The sequence below is a fragment of the Channa argus genome, chromosome 4 (assembly GCF_033026475.1).
Source record: "Channa argus isolate prfri chromosome 4, Channa argus male v1.0, whole genome shotgun sequence".
NCBI classification, from domain to species: domain Eukaryota; kingdom Metazoa; phylum Chordata; class Actinopteri; order Anabantiformes; family Channidae; genus Channa; species Channa argus.
The window spans coordinates 9,721,216-9,745,205 of record NC_090200.1 but is presented as its reverse complement, the minus strand read 5'-3'; the positions used below and the strand labels follow the sequence as shown (position 1 = coordinate 9,745,205).

Here is a 23,990-nt window from a genome sequence, read left to right as displayed (position 1 = left end):
AATTTTGACATTTTTAAAATTTGACATTTTACGTCTCATCCAAAAGGCTTTGCCAGTTGTAATCTGGAGTCCATAGCTCTTAGCATATAAAAGCCGATCACAGTTCCTTCCACAGGTAAGAAAAGTGATCGTGGTGAAGATGTTGTGAATGGTACAAAGCACTGGCTCACAAAGGCAGAGTCCAGTCGCTTTGACAAGATATTTGGTCAAAATCTAATGAGGGACAGATGAATTTTTGACATCTGTTGCTATTTGTTATTTTAAAGTAAATAGCAGCTAAAACTAGACTGCACTAACATTAACTACACTCTAAAAAAGCCAACGGTTATCTGTAAATGAAAAGTACTAATTTTAATGAAGTGCAACCACATTAATAAGCAGTTTAAACCAGTTCAGCCAAAGCTAATGGAATCGTAGTGGAGTTTCTGACTCCAGTGAATGCGATCGGATCTGCAAATAATTTGAACTTATGTACTGCATGTAAAAGTATGGATTGCAAGTAGTTTTCTAAACAAAGTTATTGAAAACTAACAAAAGTTGGGCAAATTTTATTGTGGTCTGTCCTCCTTGCTTTTAGATTATCCAAAAGGCAGAAGGTGTTTTAAAGCAGGTTTAATAGATCCAGATTACTATTAGCCAACTGTGATAACTAGTTCTGGTTGTACATTTTAATATTTAGCATATAAATATAAGAGTGGCATCAATCCTATCTTCCAGCTAACTCAGCAAACACGTTTCCAAAAATGTATTAGACCTACTATAAAAAGAGCATCAACCAAACTTTTTGTGTTTCTTAATCTGTGGTGGCGGACAATCAACTTACACACAAAGGTTTTCCAGTTTTATAGTTCTCAGTTCATATATTTTCCCATGACGGATGCATATTTAAATGCAGGGATAAAGGGAACAGAGCTTCCTGGGTACCAGTTAACATTTGAGGAAGGAATAAATAAATACTGACATTTGGGGTAGATTAAACGCTAGCATTCAGAGCCTTTTTCAGGCTACTCCCTCTGGGTCTTTTTAAGTCCAACATAATGACTTTCAGTCCCAGTTGGTCTCCTTCAGTGTCCAGACTGTATTGCATAATGTGAGCACAGGCACAGGGCAGCATTTAAATAATATTAACGTAATATTGGTGAAGCAAGAGAAGTTCATTCAGAGTTTTTGTAGTTGGTGAAAAGGTTGTAGAGGACTCTGAGGGTGGACTTGAGGTTCAGGTTGACAACATCTATAAAAAAATAAATGGAGACAAATCAGTACTTATTAGAATTTACCAAGCATTAACTGCTTTGAGAAATTTCAAGGAAGAATATTTACACCTTTGACATGGCAAAATTATGATTATTGAAACACCGTGGAACTAAATAAATGGTCTGTGCTACAATAAAGTCACATTTACAATGCAACAGAGGCTCTTGCTGTTGGACTACATTCAATCATAAAGTTATTTGTAATTCTGGAAAAGAACTGGAGCCCAGAATAGCTCCCAAGAATTTGCAAGTGATTATTATATGATTTATTACACGACATCTTACCAGGAGAGGCACAAAAATACTTTGCTCTTCCAGAACCAATGTGTCCTACATACATGTTTATTTGCTTATTGCAATTTATTATCACACATATTAGATGTTATGTCAGTGAATCCAGACAGACACCATTTGTTTTAGCCCTGACACTGCATTCCCATTTAAACTAGCATGGCTCCTTATCATCTGCATCTCCCTGATAGCCAGGGTGACAGTGTTGATATCATTAACAGCTTTGGGATGTCTACTTTCATTTATGACAAACCTGCAGATGTGCACAAACCTGTGCAAACCCTTTCCAAACCAGGGCACATACAGTATTCTGTAGTCCAAATACAGCCATGCAGCTACAGTATAAGGATAATATGTATAATGGTTTCAGTTATTACAAAAAAAAATGCAAGTAGTGATTGCAAGTGGTTTATGCAAAAAAAAAAAAGGGGAGGATACTTGGCTTAGTCTGGAAAATGTTTGATTGACGTGGAAAAAGCCTTTGCATTAATAAATCATGGAGAGAAAACGAACACATGCTTAAACTGTAGCTAACATATTATTCTTTAAATATGTGTTTGTCACTTATGTGACACTATATGCTTGGTTGCTATTTCCAGAGAGTTTGAAATAATGAAACTGAGAAAATTATACAGGATGGTGAGTCAAAGGTGTCAAATCTGAGTCAACTGAATAAAAACCCATTTTGAACACTATATTACATTACTATAATGTCTCTGTCGGACTTAGAACACAAGTGGTAGATTTTATTGTATTGTACATTGTAACATGTCATTTTGTATGTCTTTGGAATATTAATATCGCCCAGTAACTAAGACGATTGTCCTGTTGCTGGAGCCCACCCTAATTCTATTTGTTTTAATTTATCATATCGTAGAATGATATTATATAGAAGTTATTTTGTTCCTAAGTTCTTTTCTCATATATCACGTTACAGTGTCCAGAGCCTCTCCAGATGGCAGGCAAGAGATGTGTCTGCCTGTAGCAGGGTTTGCAGATGATTCATAAAGCTGCCCCTACACAATCATAACGTTATTGGCTTTTACTACTAGTCTCGCCCTGTTAATTGCCAGACAGACATCCACAGCAGTAATCTGTGTCAGTACGTGACCAAGGAGAGCACAAAGGATACCTCCTCATTTAGAAATCCTTGAAAATCATTTCTGAAATGATTCTCAAATGCTATAATGCTACACAACAAAACAACAACAACAAAAACAGGTTTTAACCAATGATCATTAGATTTATAACCTACCTGAAGTCTTTTTAATTCTCTGTGTATGAGCTATTGTATTCAGCTCTAGGCTGATTGAACTATCCACACATCAGTGTGGTGTAGAGATGAGACAAGGTTTCCACCTACTGGACAACCTCTAATATATATGCTTCACTAATGTATCCCCCATCTGTACAAGTCAAGATGCTTGCAATCTTGGTCGGGCTCCAAAAAACCTCTTCTGGAAAATAAGTCTTTTACCTTATCTTATAATAATGTAATGTATCTCTGTCTATAAAATACCTTCTGGTCTGGCTTTTGGTTTTTTCAGGCCTCCATCCTGCATCAGCTCAAAGGCAAAAGTGACATTGTGGACCTGAGGAAAAACAAATTGGAAACTTAGAATACAGATCGAGTAAGAAAAATATTCCAAATATCCAACAAATTTCATTTTTGGGGAGTGAAATCACCTTCTGTTCAAAGCTCTCAGGGGTGAGAAAGAAGTTGTACAGAGGTACAAAGTAGTCTTCCAGCAGTCCCATCAGCAAAATCAGATAAACTCCATCAGCAAACTGGACACACACATTTACACACAGCAGGCTGCAGTTAGATACACAGCACAAATGATATTAAAACTGCATAAGCAGATCTGATTGGATCCATTTAAAATTATCAACATGTACAGGGCGCATCCAGGGTGGAAATGAGAGCTATTAAATAACAGACATACCAATAATTAATTACCAGCAATTATTAAGCTTATTACCCAGTTACAGCTACCATAAGGAGACTCCTACCTGAGATTCCAGCTCAGTAACTTCCAGGTTCAGCTTGTTCAGGTGTTTGTTCACAAAGGTAATGAGCGACTGGTAAGAAGACAAATTCATTATTAATAATTAAGGTTTAGATAATTAAAAAAAACGTAAATGTCAAGGGATAATACTGATCTGTTTTTTACCGTTTTTACCACATTGAGCTTGTCAGGTGCATGATCCATCAAAGTGTCAAACGCATCTCTTTCTGATTTAAAGGAGACAGAATTTCTCGGTTATAAATATTTGTAAGTTAAATATTAAATATATTAAATATAAATATTTGTAGTTTAACATTGTGGTAAAGGTTAAAGAAGAGAAGATTGATACCACTCTGCAATTATAAGCCAGCAGACAGTTAGCTAAGTTAAGCTTAAAGACTGAAAACAGATAGCTGGCTCTGTCACAACCATAACTATAACTTGTTTTTACACTTAACAGATTAAACAACAAAAGTTTTAAGTGTTGGAGGTACTATTTTATTACCCATTATTAAAAGACTTGGGCTGTCTGTTCCCCTCCTGAATGGAGTCTTTATGTTCAGCTAAACGAACCATCTACCAGCTTTATATTTTATGTACAGACATGAAGATCTTTTCATCTAACTGTCAGCAAGAAAGTGAACAAAGGCATTTTTTTAACTAACGTAACTTGGAAAACTCACCAAATCGTCCCATCATCATTCTGAAAAGAAAAATATAACAGAGAATTTAAAAAACTACTTGGTTTTGCATTCAATGTGTTGGAATCTATAGCATCCTGATACAACAGCAAACAGTATTAATACATTAAAGAAAGAAATTATATCAGCTATTACTCTGTGGTGCTGGTCAGCTCCTTGGTCACTACAGCAGTCTGAAGGATGCCCTCTCGTTTCTGCTCAAACCAAATTAAACTGCTGTAGTTACTACATGGTAAATCATTATGAATCAATATTATTTCGTAATATTAATACACATTATGCACACATGTGCAGACAAGAGCATGACAAAAAAAATTAAGTGTGACATTAACTTCAGGTATGAACTGAAATGAGCCTCAAAAAATGTTGATTGTTTGCTGTTTTGTAGTTTGACACTGCTTGTGGTTGTTTGAAGGCATTTACAGTTCAGGTAATTTGTAGGATGAATTCAATGTATTTTAAATATATATTTGAATTTGTATTATTTGTTTGTCCTTAATTTTGAGCTGTATTTATTATTAGCTGCATTACGTGGTTTGTAACTGTGTGACAAGTTCATGGTGCCTGATTTGTTCTGTTTAAGTAGACATAACAAAAAATATACAAATAAAAGCTTCTTCTCTGCGTATTTATGCCTACATCACTGCACATATTGACTATCAGTGTTCATGTTATGCGAGCTTTACCTTGACTATCACGATCTGTACAGAGACGTGCTCAGGCAATCTGATGGGAGCCTGGAAGTGCATAGCGAGAGCGACCAGCAGAGAGACAATAGCCACCAGGTTCTTTGAATGGATCGCTGGAACATTAAGTAATAGGATAAAACTGTCAGCTCTTTCATGGAAACATGAAAAAAAAAACTCTAAAGAAGAAAGGTGTTAGTTGCTGCTTTTCATAAGGAAAACAAACTTGCAGATGAAAAGCTAATGAGCATTAATTAAAACGACTCCCCCCTTGGTAGAAATCCTTGTAGACTTACACTGCTCAAGGTTAAATCAATATCATTTGCAATGCAAATGAAGAAAATAAATGATGACTTAAAGGGGGAAATTTCACCAACTTTTCCTCTAAAGTTCAGTATGTTTGTCACAAAGCGAACATTGCCGCTTGGAGCCCAATTTATCTTCCCCCAAGAGTTGGAGGTTTTTAACAGCTTAGACCAGCATGAAGCTCAGCCAGTTGTCTGTCCAAATGCGTTGGACAGCTGCGTTGGAATATACAGCCATTGACGGCAAGTTGTCCAACTCCTAAAAAAATTAAAATCTCATCACGTGAATCACTAATCGCTAGGGACAGATAAACATTGCAGTGTTGAGCAAATTAAGAACACAATACTGTTCTGTAGTGTTTAGACACATCCTACGCGACAAATTAATTTAATTTCCTTCTTTTGAATTCATCATTTAAAAAGGCATCGCACAACCCTTCCAACCCTGCATACTGTATTCACCCAGTGTTTTCAGTTATAGTTGGGGGAAAAAGTTTGCACGCCCTTATCTTGAAATGTCAAAAAGAGTAAAGCAAAGACTGTATATATGAAAGCTGCAAACAACCTCAAGAGGTCAAACTGAAAATGACTGGAGAAGTGCTGTGTGTCGCAGTTTACCGGAGCAAATCGTGTTATCAATGAGGATAAACTAATTAAAGGAGGCAGCTGTGACATAAAACTATAGGATCATTAATAGGGAAATTGTTTAAATGGTAAATGGTCTGCACACACACACACATATATATATATATATATATATATATATATATATATGTGTGTGTGTGTGTGTGTGTGTGTGTGTGTGTGTGTGTGTGTGTGTGTGTGTGCGCACATACAGCACTTTTCTACCTATTGCCACTCAAAGTGCTTTTTGTCACCTGCGATTTCTCCAGCCTTGTGGCAGTGCCATACTAAATCCCCGCGGTTCCCCTTTAAGCAGAAAATCACTAGTTGATGTAAAACTCACAGTCCACACTCCACTCCACGCTCCAGCCATGAGGCCTCAGCAGTTCGTTAACAGCCTCCAAAACCGTCTGAAGCTTTTGCTTCTGTCCGATCTCTGACTGGGTCACCTCAGCCACATTCAGCTTCCTGTCTGACAACTTTTCTGACAGAGACAAGTGAGACAGAGGAGATGATCTCAGTATCAGGAAGCTCTACAGTACTACAGCGACTGTGATTTAAATAGGACTCAGGGCTTAGAAAATGATTAGCATATTTTAAGTGAAGAAACTGGATAGGAACAAAAAGTAAAATGCTTGAAGTCAACAACAGAACAAAATGTTTTTCACTGCTGTGTTCGTGTGGGTTATGTTCTTTGGTAAACAAGGACATAATGATCTTGAAAATGTACAAATGCAGACAAAAAAAGAGAACCTGTTAGAGAAAGTAAGGAAAATGAGTTACGAGGCTTATGTCAAGTGCGTGGGCTCAAGTATTATTTTACAAAACTAAACAAACATGTACCAGCAACACCGATATAAAAAGGAATTCGATTCGGGCACCGATGCAGTAAAACAATTAAAATTACATAAGGTCCAGATGATGAAGAAGGAGTGTGAAAGCTAAAAAAGGACTTTAACCCAACTGAAGAAATCACACCTTGTTTTTCAAGAACGTTTCCTGCTGTGTGTTTTCTAAGTGCTGTTCTTGACACTTGAACAACATATGTACTGTAATTAAACGTCGGCCCGATTTCATATCAGCCAGCTTTGGAAATTTCAAAAATAAACTTCCTGAAGTTTTATTCTTGTGCATGTTTGACAGATGATTTTATTTATTTATTCATTTTAATCCGGCTGAAATAATTAGCTGGTGTTTGTACAGTGGATGAAAAAAGAAGACAGAAAGAGAAACCCAGGAGCTGAAGAGGGAATTTGATTACACAAAAACCACACGAGAGCCAATTAAGTGGAGGCATTTAAGGATCTATACAGGATCTATTGGGCCATTGTAGCCATTTAAATATGGTTATTTCAATCACTCTTGCAGTTATTGTGTCATTTTTATTTGGTGGTAATCAAAATTAAGTAGTTATTTTGCATAGTTGGTGTCAAAAATGTTTACAGGGTCTGTAGCGGAATCTGGAAACCTCCTTTTTTAGCCTGTTGTAACAAGTACAGACACAAGGGGGAGCCCTTTGCAAAATGAAGCCTTATGAGACGTTATCACAGTGGAAACAACAATAATGCTGCTAATGAACCATGTTTGACAGATTATTGAATGTAAGATCATAGATTTATTAAAATGTTTTCTAAATAAGATGAATGTTTAAGTGAATTGTCATTATTCATTTTACTACAAATTCAACACACTTGAGTATACTTGTTGCCAAATTACTGCTACAGCTAGAAAACATTAGGTCTTCTTTAAATGCACAACTGGCAAACTGAAGAGCAGGTAACTTTAATCGTGTGTTGAACAGCTGCCCAGTGTCAGCTTTAAGTTTATTTTAACTGTAGTATTTGGGTCATAGACCTCTGTCAGGCACCAAACACCCAGGATAAACCAACATACTGGAGCCTCAGGCTGCACCAACTAATGGATGGGACCCTAAATTATTCATGGTATAACTGTCCCAGGTGTTTGGGATTTGAGTTCTTGTTGCAGTCCAACTTTAAAGCACCTCAGTGCTGCCAGTCTACAGAGACGGCTTAGGTTACTTCAGGGACAAAAAGACAAAAAGGTTGGGACAAAGAGTGCACTTTCTCACCAAATAATTTCTGGAGCACTTGTCCATCATAACAGTCCTCCTCCAGGTCTTTAACTATGATCCTCTCTTCTTCCAGCTCACTGTTGATCCAGTCAATCAGGACCTGGACACACAGGAAAATACAATGAGCCCCTTTCCTTTCCTATGCACCCCATTGATGCTCAGAGTGCAGCTGAGGTGGCATCACCTTCAGTAGATCTTTGAATTTAAGATTTTCCCGTGACGTTGGGTCTAACATGATCCTCTCAGCGTTTTCCTCTGATCAAGGTAATGGGAGAGAAAGAAAGACGGGTCAGGACACGTGAGGGTGGAGGTTTGCAGTCAATTTTATGTCACATAATAGAAAACCTCAAGGCACAAATACAAGCAGACAATGTTCTTGTGATGCTTTTGATTCACATGGTGTCTGAAGACACATGTGCACCCCACCCACTTTCATTTCCTGCACCTACAAAATCCCCATTAGTCAACATGTGTTATAATTACATTTCCCTATAAGAACTCAGTGACGTGTCAGATAACATTTTACACGTACAGGAAATTATCACAACAGACATTGTCTCAGTTCTGTGTTTTATTGTGTGTCTACGTACCCAACAGCGTGTCCTCTGGATGGATGTCTGACCCCGGGGGAAGCATGGGAGCATTAATAGCAATCTTCCCCTCCTCGTTGAGATTGCTCACTGAAGAGACACAAACATCCCACACACGCATTTGGATAATTACATTCACAACATTTGATTGAATTCCTTGTGTTCGTCCTCTGTAGCAATTACCTTTGTCCTTTATTTAGTCTGAGTAAAACTTAAATCAAAGCAAAATCCCATTTACAAATGTTTTACAGGGACAACAAATTAGCTTTTATCGTTACTTTATACTCAAGAGTCTTTTTCATTTACCATCATTAGAGGAAGATAACTCATTCATGTACTTAAGAACAACGCAGCATCAAGTCACGTGAGAATGAAAGACAACTTTTTATTCCACCACATTTACGCGACAGCTGTAGCTAATGGTTAGTTTGGATTCTATTATATTTACCAACCCTCAAGTATATGTAATATCATTATTGCTATGATGATGCAAAAGAATTCGATATCATCACAAATCACAGGACGTCCTTCAAACTGCTCCTACAGTTGAATAAATCCAGACCCCACTCCGGTCCTTAGTACCCCAAACCCAAAGACACAAAAGAACTACAAACAAGGCCGTCATGTGTTTTTTGTGGGGGTTTGTCTCTTTTTGTTTTGTGTCTAAATCTGATCATTTCTTTGCGGTTGCCCCTTTAAGGCTACATCGTTGGTCTAATTTGGGTCATCTTTCATCCCTTTCTGGTAATTCTGGATCTTTTAACTGAACCTTGTGAAGTTCAAACACGTAAAATTAAACACTGACACCTGTCAGTCACTTCATACAGATGCTCTGGCCCGGGGGACCCTGTGCCTGTGCCCCGTAGGCAAATTCATGCCTACATCAAAAACTATACCCTTCTGAGAGGACGATTTACGGCTGTAATGATGTATCGAAGTATATTTAAAACGCGTTGTGCAACTTTCACTTGCAGAATGTAAATATATCTGGTTACCAATTACAACACTCTGAATCAAGGTGAACATACAGAACCCACACTCAAAATGTTTCCTGTGAGGGTGAGATGTGATTTAATGCCACTTATGTAATGCCCTGGGTCAAATATTTTTAGCCTTTACTAACGCTGTTTATGCTCAATAATTTATGTCCTCATGCCACATTATAGCATTATGAAGTGTAAAGTGCAGAGTGCATTGTAAAAACGTTGGCATAAACGCTTTGCCACATAAGACAAAGCGAAGCTGTCACACACTTCCTCACCTTTTTAGAGGCTCCTTCCTCTTTTTTAGTGCATTTTAATTGTAATAACATACTGTACTTCAAATAATCAAGTCATTTTAGCATGTATCTTAGCATGTTGCAGTAGATTGTGAGTCTAAACATGTGGTACACTCTTTCAATTCATCTTGAAACTGGGAACATTAGAGTTAAATAAAAAGTGACTGGACACAGACACACACTTTGAATCTAGCTTTGAATAAAATCAATTTGTGCTACTTTCACTTCTCGCTGAGGAAACACTTATTGGCCTTTCTTCCCCTAATGGCCATGTTGCTTTTATCATCCGGCATTTCAATTTATAACACTTGCAAGAGACTGAACCAGAGTCAGCGTTCTGCAAATCAAGCATTGACTTGATTTGCTTGCCATTTATAAAGTCTGTCTGGAAAACAGGGTCCACTTTCGGCTTTTTACCTTTAAAAGCATGGGTCAAATTGTGAATCTCTGTGTGTTTATGCCACAAACTGATTGAAATCACAACTTCAAAACAAAACTACAATGAGAGGATGTACAGACCTGCCCACGGAGAAAGGGTCCCCACAGGTTTCCTATCTGATCCAGGCTTATTATAAAAGCCGAGCACTGGCTCGGGGCCCGAATCTCACTACAGATCAGCAGTTTGCTTCGTAATTACAGAGCAGGCTGCATTTCATCATAATTGTGCTGTTTCCTCCCTCTGGGTCCATCTCACTGCCTTACTGCTGCATTGCCCTAAGCTGGACAGAGCTTCAGCTCTTCACACAGTCAAGTGTGTTAAAATGCTAAATCTATACAAAATAATTTACTATAGCACATTTATAAAAAAAGGGTAACGCAACAAACAACTTCACCCACACGTCTACACACAAACGAGAATGCTTCATATATACCCTTCGTATACACAGTTCTACAGTGTATACATTTCACAGTGGTCAGTACACACAGGTTGACGTCTCAACATATTTAAAACCTCTCTGCACTAAGGTAGCATGTTCTGCTTCCCCATTTATGTTCTAAGTTCCTTAAAGTCAAACATTAAAACCATATTACCTTGTTTCTTCCTCTTGGTCCCACACAGCAGCCCTGCCATATCTCTACTATAAAGCTCTGGATTCCCTCCTGAATGCAGCGAGCGAAGGTAGTAAATAGTAAGTGCATGGATCTTGTGAGTGAGTGTGTGTGTGTGTGTGTGTGTGTGTGTGTGAATCCCAGTCCGTGGGGTCTGAGCAGTGGCAGAGGCGTCATCACGTGTTTATTTCTGTCACAACCCTCCACCCCACCTCTGCAGTCCAGTTACTGGAGATGTTGACGAGGGCTTGTGTGTAAATGTGTGTGTGTGTGTGTGTGTGTGTGTGTGAGAAACAGGAAGGAGATATCAAAGAGGTCCTACTGTACCAAACCAGTAACCTCACTTCGCCAAAATGTGACGGGAGTAGTGTTGTCGAGATAAACTAATTGACGGTATCATGTGCGTTGTGACCCCAGCATGGGTTAGTTTGTCCCCTACTAGAGGGTTTTATCACACAAACAATTCCCTGTTTTGTGACTATTAAACTGAGCTGCAGTCGTTAACAGTAATATGTTACCTCCTCGTTGAGCATGTGAAAGCAGCCTTTAATATGTTTTCCTGCAGTAGATAATCAATCAGACAGTGGCTGAATCCCTGTTAAGAGAATTAGACTGATTCTACAAACCAAAGCCAACTGTCGAGGTGATTTACCTTATGCAGCTTCATTGCTCCACAGTATATTGCAAGCTAACATATTGAAAGGGACAGAGTGAGCGTTCAGATTTCTCTTGCTTTGCAGGGTAAAATGAGCTAAGGATAATCACGGTGCATCACAAACAACAGCGTAAAACAGATTCAAATCGACCTCGTCTCGTATGGCTCCACTTCTCCAAGGGGGGGAGGTGCACCACTGTGGCATAAGGGGGTAAGATATAAATAATGAGGCAGACTGGACCTTAAATATAGCTCCAGTTATTTATGCCAACACAGGCACCAGTGAGTAACAACAGCCAGAACATGACGGCATCACCAAGTGACTTCCACAGAGGCCTTCAATAGAGATATATCTATATCTATATCTCTCTATATATAAATAAACATCATGGTTGCCTGGTGAAGACACCACGTAACATAATAATAATAATAATAAACTTACAGTATCTCACAAGAATCTTTGTCGTTTCTGTACTGCAATCCGTGTTACCATGTCTGTCAATATATTGCTGAAGCCCATATAAATGAGCTAATACCAATTTCAGTACATATTTACACAAAAGTACATATTTGAGGTCCTCCTTTACTGGAGAATTTCTAATATATAAAACTTTTGCTCCAGTACAATTGAGAAGATAATGTTACTTTTGCTTGACAACACATATTTTACAGCTTTAGGTAGTAATTTTTTAATTAAAAAAACAAAACCATGGATTCACCAACTGTCGGTATATGAAGTGGTTAACATTTGCTCAACTTTTATAACCTGTGCTGTTTTTGTAAATTTTGAAATACATACAGTATAATGCATTTTAAATGGCATCTCAGTGAAGTACTGTGTTTTAAGAGCAGATACTTATTTATTATGAGTATTACTATGGGCAAGAACTTGCACTTTTATGTGAGTTTTGAACGTACTGTACATAGTTACTTCTGATCAGTTTTTGGATGATGCTGTAATCTAAATACAATGGGAGATAACAACTCTCTAGTTTTCTCTAGTTGACTCTAGTTTTAAATGCATAGAACATCAGAGAATCCCTTTATTTGGCCACTAACAATAAAAGCATAAATGTAGAGTCAGCATTATTAAGCAACAAAAAAAGCAACAATACTATTAATTACTTGTATTTGCATTAATATGAATTCACAGCAAGCTACATTTTAAAGTCAAGTTTAAAGTGGTTAAAAGCTGTAAGCACAAGATATGAATTCATGTATAATGTACTCACTCTGGGTATAGTGATGTATGAATAGCAAAACTAAACTCAGGACAGAATGAAAACTACTTACAATTATCAGCATCCATCCTAGAGCGTGTATTTTACTTATTTCGTTTTTTCTGAGTGAAAACACTCTTAATATAAATGTAATCCAGTGAGAACGTGTCCTGACACTTGTGCCCTGAGACCTTTCTATATGTGTTTGCTCCCACAAAAATTATTATTTCTCCAGCACTGCCTGTTGCTGACAACGGGGCTTGTGTCTTGTCAGACAGGCGCAGACTTCCTTTCAAGTTTATCAGGATCCACAAAACCAGGCATGAAACAGTAGGCCAGCATCTACAGGACATGTTCTTTTTTTTAATGTCGACTAAGCATTTTTCTATCCCATTTAAAGTCAACGAAGAAATTAAGAGGATTCGTGAGCTCAATATGCTACGAAAATATGTGTGTGGTTGCTAAGCAGTGACGCCATAATTTGAGAATTCCCTATCTTTGAGGAACAATTAATGATTATTCAGCAAATTGTGAAGCAACTACTCTGAGTTGAGTGTTTCCTTTAAACAACAGAGAGTGTCACCACACCCAAAACCACAGCATGTCAGGATGTAAGCAAAACGGTCTCCATCAAAAACACCCACTCCAAATAAACCTTTTTACTCTGTTTTCTGTTTACTAACCCTAACACGAATACAATTGTGTCTCTTTGAGCTCAGTTTTCATCCAGTTTGACCACACAGGGCCACTGCACTAACTCCCAAGCTGAAGGTGAACATTTCCATTCAACACTCGCTTCTTTTTGTTCACACTGCACAATTAATTGCTTACAGCACTGGCTTAGAGACGTGTTGTCATGTTGGCTAAAGGTGGAGTCTGAAAAATAGAGGAGCTATAAACTTTTACATTGGCATTGTTCATTAAGGGTCAGCACTACATAAAAACACCCTTTATGTTTCCATGTCTACACTTTAAGTTACCCGACTGAGCATTTTGTCTATGAGAAGAGGAATAATAAAAAGACTTTACAGTTTCTGAGTACCCACTGTGACGGGTTTCAATTGCTTATTAAGACCCCCAGTTTACTATATTATGTACAATTTCTCACAGATTACACAAAACAGATTACATTTCTTTTTTCCAGTGTGGACTGGATTATATCTGACTATAAATGAAGGACTCTTGGTCAAGATGTGTTATGTAATAATTCTATAATTTCTATTACTACATGGCAAATGAAGCCTTAACCACGAGTTCAAGCAAGAAGACAATTTTTCTAACTCTTTCATTACACCAGAACTCCCACTCTCATGTCGGTGAAGATTCTCAGTCATCCTGGTTTGGTTATCCAAAGATTGACTCATGTCAACTGGACTTCTTTTCCTTGGCTAGAAACGTTTCGCTACTTATCCGAGCAGCTTCTTCAGTCTGAATAAAGTGGCTGGGGAACCCAGTTATATCCTTATCCAGAAAAGGCTTTGTTCAACCCCGGCCTGAATAAGCTCGTTAAGGTGGAGGAGGAGGGAACTGGGTGGACTCATGAAGATGATCGTTAGGTATGGCCCTCTTGGTGGATGTGTGAAGTGGTCTTAATCTACCTGGAGATGGATAAAAGAGCAGCATGAAAAATGGGATTCAAGTTGTGCCTGAGGCCTCCTCCTCTGTTGAGAGAAAAATTCTCCATGGGAACATAATTGGCTTTACATATTCCTCTCTCATACCATCTGTATCCTCTGTCCAAAATGTGTGCATCCTCAAACAAGTGTCCTTTGTCCTTCAGATGTAAGTACACTGCTGATTCTGGTCCTGAGGGGTTGCTTGTCCTGTGCTGGACCACCCTCTTGTGTAGATGCTGATTGGTTTCTCCAATGTAGAGCTCTGAGACCTCTTCACTGCACTGCGGTGCTCTTCTTGGGTTTAGGTGTTTGGTCTTTAGGGTGGACAAGTCTTTGTCTCATGGTGTTGGTGGGTTTAAAGTGAACACGTATGTGGTGTTTTCTGGAGATCTTTTTGAGCTTCTCCAACACTCCAGCCATGTAAGGAATCACCAGGTTTTTACTTTGACTATGGGTCCCAGCTCTGTCCATCGTCCTTATGTTGGATCTGGACGACATCTTCGTCTCATTCGTCTAGTTTCCTGGACTGTTTCTATTTTAACCCCATTATATTTTCCCTTTTTTCACTGCAATAATCTGAATTTTTCCATTCTAATATGATAGTATTAAGTTTATGAAGGCTAGAAATAGAAATTATTCTCAGTTTCAACAAATCTACTGATTTTTTTTCTGAACATTTATATAAAGGCTGACTTATTCTAACTGTGTTTATAAGTCTAAACCACACACACATTTCGTTTAAAGTTTTTCTCTCCTTGACTAAAATTAAATCTGACATTCGATGTTTCCTCCATGAGACTCCACTATAATAAGCTGGGCTTTTAAACAATGTGTCAAGCTGCACCAGTTCATCAACAAAAATAATGTAATCCCAACACCAGCATCCAGCCTGATCCACCAATGTTCTAAAACTATGCATTTAATTACAAAGTCAATAAAAATCAGTGGAGATACTGGAGTTTTAGAGGTAAACTGTGGAATTTAAGGCTCCTAAACAATTTAAATGTCTCTGTGCTCCTGCTGGTGGCACTCCCTTAATAGAGATTACAAACACATGCCAGATAGGACACACACACACACACACACAGACACACACACACAGGGTTTAAACTTTGCAGCTGTCCATTTTACCAGTCAATGACCTGTTTGGGGGCAGAAAATAGTTTGGTCACCCAGCTTGGAAAAACTGGGACATTAAAGTTGGAGCTTTCTGGTGGCCCAAACACAGTGGATCTCTCACCTTTGCCCTCATAACCTTGAATTCCTGTCCCCTGTCCTGGCTCTCTGATCTATTTATGTTTATTCCCTCATATTAAATGCCTGTGTAAGTTGCTCAGTGGCTTTTTCTCTTTTGTTAAAAAATATTTCTTTATAGAAACCCCCTTTATATAAGCGACTAAATTACACTACAACTAACAAGGTGTTAATTAAGGGACCGTCTATGCTGATTTCTACAGCAAGTAAACTGAGCCCATAAAGATATGATAAACTAAATACAGGAAATGCGATAGCCATGGAAACACATGCTGATAACCATGTGTACAGTTCATGACTAAGCTGCCACTTATTTCCCAAGAAGACAGTTTATTAGAGCATCATGTGATTGCATCACGTAGGACATAAACGTATCAAGGGGAAACAAATTAAGACATTTCATTATGTAAGTCATCTTCTATTGGACTCACCCTCTTTGGACTTTTTCTTCCGGACCAGGGTTCCTCCTAATCTCCCAAGAAAAGACTCGTCTTTTTTCATCTTTGCGGACTGCGAGGACGCAGATGTGGTCGGAGTCAAAGACATCTCTCAACGTGTGGACCTACAGAGACTTGTCTCTCTCTTGTCCCTGAGCTGATGATGAAACTGTCACTCCTCCCCGTGATGCATTCAGGGAACCGGTGCGCGATTCAATCACAGCGTAAAGACCTAAACCCACAGTGTGAGAGGACCATGAGGTATGAGGGTTGGGGGGTGGTGGTGGTGATGGAGGGTAGGGGGGGTGGACGTGGAGGGTGGGGGGCATCATGTGAGAGGAGAAAGCTTCATCCGAGTCATCACAGCGCCACGCACAGGTTTGGTGAGGTGGTGCGTCCTCCTTAGTGCAAATAATTCTAGCTATTTCCATCCACATAGTTTTCACCAGTCACAGTGATTAAAATAGTATTAGACTGCATAAATAACAGCATTAAAAAGGTCTAGATTTAAAAAAAATTTTTTTTATTGAACTTGTTAACCAAACACAGACCATGTTTTCAACATGTAAACTGCTACAGATTTACAAATTTCAAAAATCATGATTCATCGACATTCATCCAATCAGTCTTTTAAAGCATTAGAAAATGTTTATGGCAGAATAAGTTGTCACATCATTGAATTAATTAAAATCTTTATGGATCAATAATGAGATTCACAATATTTTCAATAACTCCAAAACATGTATGTAATAAAATACAGTCAACTTCAGGCCAGTTTGTGTACAAAAAAGGCTTTGAACATTTGAACATTAAAAGCTGTGGAAAAAAATTAAAATACAAAACTATATCAAAACATTTATTGAAGAGCTGCATCTGATTTGTTTTACAAACAGGAGCAGGATCGGCTTCAGAGATCATCACTTCCTTTAGTCTGCTGCTATTTTTAGGAGACAAAAGTACAAGTAAACAAATTTAAATAGTGCAGTTTGTGTTTAAAGCTCCGTGAATGTAATATTATGTGTAACCGTGTGATGCAGATTACCTGTGGTCTGCAGTAGTTTCCAGTAGCCCTCCAGCCTGTGTCTCAAGCTCTCCACAGCCTCGACATCTTCAGGTAGAGAAGCATGAAGCTGCCCCAGAGAGGGGGCAGCGTTCCCAAGTAGGGAGGAGGCTGTGGGTCCAACACATGCCCTCCCATCCTCCTGAAATAGAAAAATAACAAGTCAACTAACAAGCACTGTTTCTTCCACAACATCAGGTAATTAGATAGGACTTTCCTTGCTATAGTCTTCATACCTTCATGAGTACAAGTATGTGGCCTTGAGCGAGGCCCTGCAGCAGACCTATAAGTTGTTGCCACACACTGTCACATATCCCACTATCTGGCATTTGAGCCAAAACAACCAGACCAGGGTCGTACTCGTACCCCATAGGCAGGAGGAGGCCCAAGATGCTGTGTATGAACCCTGGCACATCACTGCAGCCCTGTGAGATGTTTTTCTATTAATATTTTCAGAAACACACTATTCCTGCATGTATAATATACATGCACATACTTTAAGTGTAAAAAGTGCAATATAAATTCATCACATTCCATAAGATGGGTTAATTGTGCTGTGTTGGCCAGAATCTATAGTGTCAAATATTTAACATCACATGCTGTTGGAGAATTTAACGATCATGTATATTAAATGTACAATTAAAAAATAGGGATAATAACAGTAATTCCGAATTAACATCAGTCATATATGTAAACAGAAAATTTGAGGTGACAAATAATCTCAAATGTAATTTCTACATGGTACCTTCTTCAGACACACAGGAATGTAATATCTGCTCTCCTCTTCCTCTGACTTCCTGCTGCTGAACTGCACCACAAGTGTCTTCCTGAATATGAAAACATTACTGTCATCGTGTTGCAAGCAGAGACGTTTCCACCCAATGTTGAATTGACATGAGCGCAAATAATATTTACCCATCTTGTGAGCAGTAATTCTGGACTTTACCATCTCCGACACACACGACTAAAACCCTGAAAAAAGACAAAGTTGGGGCTTTTGTTAGTTGAAAGCTAATCTAATCTAACAATCTAATTAATCTTTGGACACTATAAACCTGTTATGTCAATCAGTAGGTGTCTGGTAACTGTTAAAACACTGCACTTTGTATCAGAAATGAGAAAAACATTTTTTCAAAAATACTGAACCATTTTTCTTTGCTGTTGAACACGTCCACAAAGACAAGGGTTAGTCATATAAAATCCAGTATGATGTGGCACCACATTGCTATACCGATTACTGAGAGCAGTTGCAGCATGCTGGACAACACACATCATCGCCATGGAGACGTCACGGACGAGCACCAAGCCACTACAGATCTGAGAGGCAGTAATTAAACATAATGATCTCAGCCTGCAGCTCATGATAGCAACTCATCACACTACAGAAACACTCGAGAAGAGAAGATACAAACAATATCCCAACTGTACCTCATTTTTTTCCATTTTATCTGCAAGGCCAATAAGACTGGAGAGAGTTGCGAGAGCATTGCTGTCATCCCCGTCTTTCAGGTAATTCTCCCTTGTTGTGGGGGCAAAAAAAACAAAAGCAATCACATTTATGACTAATCAATATGGTGAAATTGTTTCAACAAATAACTTTCAGAATTCTCGAGTACATGAGGAACTGTTAATATTTGGAAGAACTACTATGGATAATAAGTGAAATTAACCGTTACAGCCATAGCCGCCTACCTGAGTTTGTTTACCACTAGTGGGTCAGGATCTGCGGACGAACTGAAGCGTTTACATTGGTCCGGGCAAGTCACACCATCTGGAAGCACTACAGCGGTCCGGATAGGAGGAGTGACTCGTTTCGGAGGCTGTGTCCACACTTTTTCTTCTGTGCTTTCATCTTGTTCTCCTTTAAACATTTTTTCTTTTTCTTCCTTTAATTTAATGCGCTTAGTGCTGATATCAGAAGTGGGTAGATCAGCTGCAGACAAAAAAGCAACTAATGTTTTGAGGTATTAAAAGCAGAAGTACTGCTGAAGTACTGCTAGCCATCCCACTGGCAGGTACAGTATACGGGCTGAAGGAAAACCACCAATTTTATTTTTCATGTATAAGAAAGTATTACTCCACATAAAAAGAGTGGTAAAAAGTCTTCTGTGGCTACAAAATGAGCTACAAAAAGTTACAAAGAGGGCAACGATAGTCAGCCTTGTTGGACTTAGAAAGAAGTGGGTTTCTGCAGCCCCCTCCTAGACTGTGCTTAAGGCACATGGCTCAAGGTTACATTAACTGCTGCCATCATGTCTCCAGCCAAACTGTTAGCACTTACAACTGTATTGTAGGCTCCAGGAAGAACAATGTGTGGAATAAAAATAAGATAGTATTTGTTTTTGCTGCGTTCATTTGATCCTTTCCATCGTGACTCTGTTATATAACTGCAAAACTTAATCAGCCGAATAACATTTCAAGGAAAAGTCCAAAAACACTTATGTGGATCTTATACCTGCATGTTTGAGGCAGGTCCAATACTGTCTATGAGCTGATCGGACACACTGAAGGGATTCAAGTGCACTGAAAGAGAAACATAATTTTTCCTACTGCTATTTTAAACAAACAAACAAAAAGTTATACAAGTAATGTAAATACTACAAATAGTGAGACAGACCTTTTACAGGGACTGCCAAGGTTTGCAGGTCGTGGTGCAGGATCTCCAAGCAACGTTTGGACTGTCTGACACACGGACTGAGCAAGGGAAGTCAAGTTGTATCCTCCCTGGAAACATTCACACAATATAGGCTTTTACGCAGCCCTGTGTAGTAATTTCCCAGAATGCAAGAGTCACATGAATATAAACATGTAACATATGAAGGAACAGATTGGACACTTGTGGTTGCAGTTATTGGCCATTTTTGAAAACAATACTGTAAAATAAAGGTAAACAACTAACTAGTCATTTAAGGATGTGGATATGTCATTAGAAGAAATTAGTGGTTTGTTTCATACGTTTGTGTTGATTTTAAAAATAATGTTTCATTTAGCCTGGAAAAAACAAACTGACCTCCAGCACAGCGCACACTTTGCCTCCTGCGAGATTCATCAGGAGGTGAGTGAGGTGGGCAAATATATCTGGGGTTGCACACATTTCACCCTGAAAATATCAAACACAAATCAGTTTCCTATACAAAGTCCCAGTTATTATAGTCATTTATATTTACTACCTCAGGGTCACCGATGGCTGAGTCAAAGCCTGCACACACCATCACCAAGTCCGGGGAAAACTGTGACACAGCAATCAAAAGTTCATATAAATCATGTCTAATTCATCGCACCACGTGGTAGCAAAATGTTAATTTTATGTCTCACCTCATATGCAACTGGCAGAAGGACATGAAAAAAGACTGAGAGATAGTCACTGTTGTGCATTTTCACCTGAACAAGGAAAATGGAATAATCTGACATTTCTCTTTCCATGATCATCTTCTTCAGGTCAATAAAAACTGATGTCTTGCAAACATTTTAAGCAACATTAAAAACAGTTTAAACAATTTACAACTTAAAACGAAAAGTAATTCTGTGGATATTTACCTTGTTCCACGGCACATTCACATTAAATCCAGCCCCTTTCATTTTGCCGACACTATCAAAGTCGGATTCTCTAAGTTGAGGCCAGAAATCCTGATGCTCATAGCGGTGCCATGAGAAGTACAGCACACTGGAACATCATGCAGCATATAGAAGTTATTAAAACATGAAACAGCCTCCACATAGGAACTTAAGGACCGTTCCACTAGCAAGCGCTCACCTTGGATCATCTTCAAAACAGTACTGTACCCCTTGACCATGATGTATGTCCCAGTCAACAATCAAAACCCTGAAAACAAAGTAAATAATTGTACACTGTAGCTCTTCACAGAATAAACAGGTGAAATATCATGTTACTGTACCTTTGAACTCCATATTGTTGCTTGGCATATCGAGCTGCTATGGCCACATTGTTAAACACACAGAAGCCACTGGCAGCACTGCGCATACTGTGGTGTCCTGGTGGCCTATGAAACAGAGGTGATATAAATGTAATAGCTGTGTCCATTAATTTCTTTTAAGTTTCCACAAAACAAAGTGCCCACATCTTTCGAAGAGCCAAGCATTTGTATAACCGTTTTCCTTGACCTCCCCATTCCCTTGTGTTTCACCTCTGCTGGACTTAATGGACTAACCCTACTCTGATCAGCCACAATTTAACCACACGCCTAGTAGATGTTTGATCAGCACAGATGTTAGACCCTGTTGCAGATTCACAGGTTGCCCTTCCATTGGCCAATTTTGGTAGGTACTAACCCCTGCATACTAAGAGCACTCCACAAGACCTGTTGTTTTCGAGGACCAGTTGTTCAGACATCTCAGCTTGGTCCTTGTCAAAGTCACTCAGATTTTCATGCTACCCCTTTGTCCTCTTTTGAACACATCAACATTTGCTGACTAATATGACAGGTGCCATTATAACAAGATAATGAATGCTATTCACTTCTCTTCAGTGTGGCTGATCTGTGTGTTCATAGCATTATTTTTGAAAGTGTACTCACTTATTTTTTTTTTATCCCAATTTCTGCACAGATTAATGTGTTAATCTGTAAATTTAAGTAAGTTTTATATATTCAGAAAGTTCACACTCCGTACACCAACTTTACATGTTCAAAGCCTTTTTCAACGTTTTTTTTTCTTGTCCTTTCAGCTTATTCCGTGAGTTCAGGGTTTCCACAGCGGATCATTGTCTTTTATTTATTTGGCACAGTTTTTTTTACGCCATGTTCTGAAAAAAATTCAGGTTTTCCAGGATGCGCAAGAACACCAAAAGCAACACAATCAGCAGCAATATTCCTCACAAGAAAGGCTTAAATATACACCATGCAGCATCAGAGTATAAATAAGAACTGCTGTTTGTTAGTGGTTAACAGCCTCACCTGACCAGAGCCATGCCATTCCTCACCTTTCCCGTCATAACACTGTCCACCAGTTGCAGTGAGGCTCCTATAGCCAGCTTGGCACAGTGGTAGATGTTCTAGGACAGCAAAGAGAGAGCAATGAGTGGAAATGACCTTATTTCATTGTCCCTCTAACCACATCTGAACAAACAAACATGATATCCGGATGAATGACACATGCTACTGAGCAACAAGCATAGTTGTGTAGTTGTAGTCTCTGTCTTGTAGGACTAACTGGGTGAAAGTAGACATCACCATACTGCTGGGTGAACTCCTGCAGTTCCTCAAGGGTCATGTAAGGAGTCGTCTTCACTCCTTCCAGGTATTCCTCACTGTTGTAATTAGCAAAGTACATGTATCTAACTGATATGAGGTATATATTGCACACAGTTGACAAGAATTAATAAATTAGGTCTTGGAGCCTTGAGTTTGCATTAAGCCTGACCTGTGAACAAGAAGGATGTCTGCATCCGTCGCCTCACGGACAGGTATGGAGATGCAACGATCAGCCATACCAGTCTCAACCAAAGCTTCATGACTCACTGTCAGACGCTCAGGGACTTCAATCTTACATGCTGGACTGGAGAAAGAAAAAATATTTCAAACTCATGTTTAAATTATGTGTTGAATTTTGTGTTCAAGATGTTTATGTGGATTAGTGAATGTTCACTAGTGCATCTGTGGTTCAGTCAGGAGTTTGTTTGTAAGCATGTGACACTCAGATTAAAAACAATATAGTATATGTGGTTTATAGTTCCTACAAGATACTAATAATTCCATAAATTCATTGGTTACATTAAATTAATACAAGGAAGTGTATGCTGTAGAATCGAAATCGATCTCATGAACAAAAGCATTGCACTTTTGTTAAACAGCAAAGATTAGGCGTAATTAGGGTTCAAAACAAATGAGAACATAAAGAGCAGAGCCGGAGCAGCGATAAAACCCACATTGTTAATAAAATTAATGAGTGCTGTGATCACTTTAAGTTAATCATGTGAGAATACTAAGCAGCGTATCGTTATTAAAGGCATGTAAACAAATCAGTTAGCTTGGAGCTCGCAAAGCTAACTTGTGGGTGTCCCTCACTAACGGACCGTACTAGAAACCATAGGCTCCGACATTTTATCCTACCACCACAATAGTTTAACGTTATCAATCACAGAGAATGGATTTCATTGTAATTATTGTGTAATTATTTAGTATTGTTTAATTAAAAACGGTCGTTTTTTGCGGTAAAAAAAGATAAACAGTTCATTATTTTGTACGCAGCAGTTAGCATTAGCTCACCAGAGGTAAAGCCTACAGTTACAGCAATGTAGCTAACTGAGCGCTAGCTAACTTGACCATCTTGAAACGTAAAAGTATCCACTCACTCAACCCAGAGAAGTTTGTATTTGGTCATTTCCTCATCATAAATCAACGCAGTTCCCATCTTCACTAGTTATCACAGATCACTCGAGCTGCACTGGTATAAACTGTGCACGACAAGCGCCGATGGACTTTCACCTAAAACTGTCAACAGTGCCAAGACCAAAGTCTTCTTCTTCTTCTTGTTTATGAGGCATCGTTATGGATCACCGCCGCCAACTGTGTGGATCCGCTGTTAATTTTAGTCATGAATTAAAGAAATATGTTAGTCATAGAGTTATATTTAGTTTATGAATAACAAATAGCTCCATTCCTTCTTTGTAAATATATATATAAATGTTGTATGTATAAATGTTGTAACAGGTCCCCCCCCCACCCCCCTCTGAGCATCAGTAAAGCTTAACACAACATTTTTCTCTTTTTAATCCTGTTTGCCCAAACTATTAATACTATTAATTACAATGAAACACATTCACTGTAATAAATAACGTTAAATTATTGTGGTGCTAGGATGTCTCCTTTCTCCTGCTTCTCATTCCTAGAATGTTCAAAAATCTCCACTA

The 23,990-nt window shown here is 38.6% G+C and overlaps 2 protein-coding genes across 6 annotated transcripts; both read right to left on the bottom strand.

Moving 5' to 3' along the window:
• Positions 1-596: 596 nt before the first annotated feature.
• parvb (parvin, beta) lies at positions 597-16,320 on the bottom strand. Of its 3 annotated transcripts, none has more exons than XM_067500877.1 (13): positions 16,057-16,320; positions 8,552-8,641; positions 8,146-8,216; positions 7,959-8,061; positions 6,213-6,353; positions 4,941-5,056; positions 4,390-4,448; positions 4,237-4,256; positions 3,719-3,780; positions 3,558-3,626; positions 3,231-3,332; positions 3,064-3,136; positions 597-1,231 (listed from the first exon to the last, which is right to left on the bottom strand). In XM_067500877.1, the coding sequence occupies exons 1-13, from the start codon at positions 16,169-16,171 to the stop codon at positions 1,155-1,157; spliced, it is 1,098 nt and encodes a 365-aa protein (XP_067356978.1). In that variant the 5' UTR covers positions 16,172-16,320; the 3' UTR covers positions 597-1,154. The 3 variants fall into 3 exon arrangements, with proteins under 3 accessions (XP_067356978.1, XP_067356980.1, XP_067356979.1); XM_067500879.1 differs by lacking the exon at positions 16,057-16,320 and adding an exon at positions 12,829-13,146; XM_067500878.1 differs by lacking the exon at positions 16,057-16,320 and adding an exon at positions 10,863-11,093.
• Positions 16,321-16,564: 244 nt separating this feature from the next.
• hdac10 (histone deacetylase 10) lies at positions 16,565-23,619 on the bottom strand. Of its 3 annotated transcripts, none has more exons than XM_067500875.1 (20): positions 23,433-23,616; positions 22,502-22,636; positions 22,292-22,388; positions 22,036-22,133; positions 21,019-21,123; positions 20,877-20,945; positions 20,660-20,786; positions 20,438-20,503; positions 20,293-20,352; positions 20,133-20,222; positions 19,740-19,846; positions 19,578-19,645; positions 18,815-19,055; positions 18,551-18,641; positions 18,354-18,439; positions 18,038-18,094; positions 17,868-17,949; positions 17,359-17,547; positions 17,105-17,264; positions 16,565-16,996 (listed from the first exon to the last, which is right to left on the bottom strand). In XM_067500875.1, exons 1-20 carry the CDS (start codon positions 23,489-23,491, stop codon positions 16,989-16,991), a joined length of 1,995 nt encoding a protein of 664 aa, XP_067356976.1. In that variant the 5' UTR covers positions 23,492-23,616; the 3' UTR covers positions 16,565-16,988. The 3 variants fall into 3 exon arrangements, 2 of the variants coding, with proteins under 2 accessions (XP_067356976.1, XP_067356975.1); XM_067500874.1 differs by having other exon boundaries at positions 16,565-16,999; positions 23,433-23,615; XR_010914139.1 differs by lacking the exons at positions 16,565-16,996; positions 17,105-17,264 and having other exon boundaries at positions 17,489-17,547; positions 18,269-18,439; positions 23,433-23,619.
• Between the last annotated feature and the right edge of the window lie 371 nt (positions 23,620-23,990).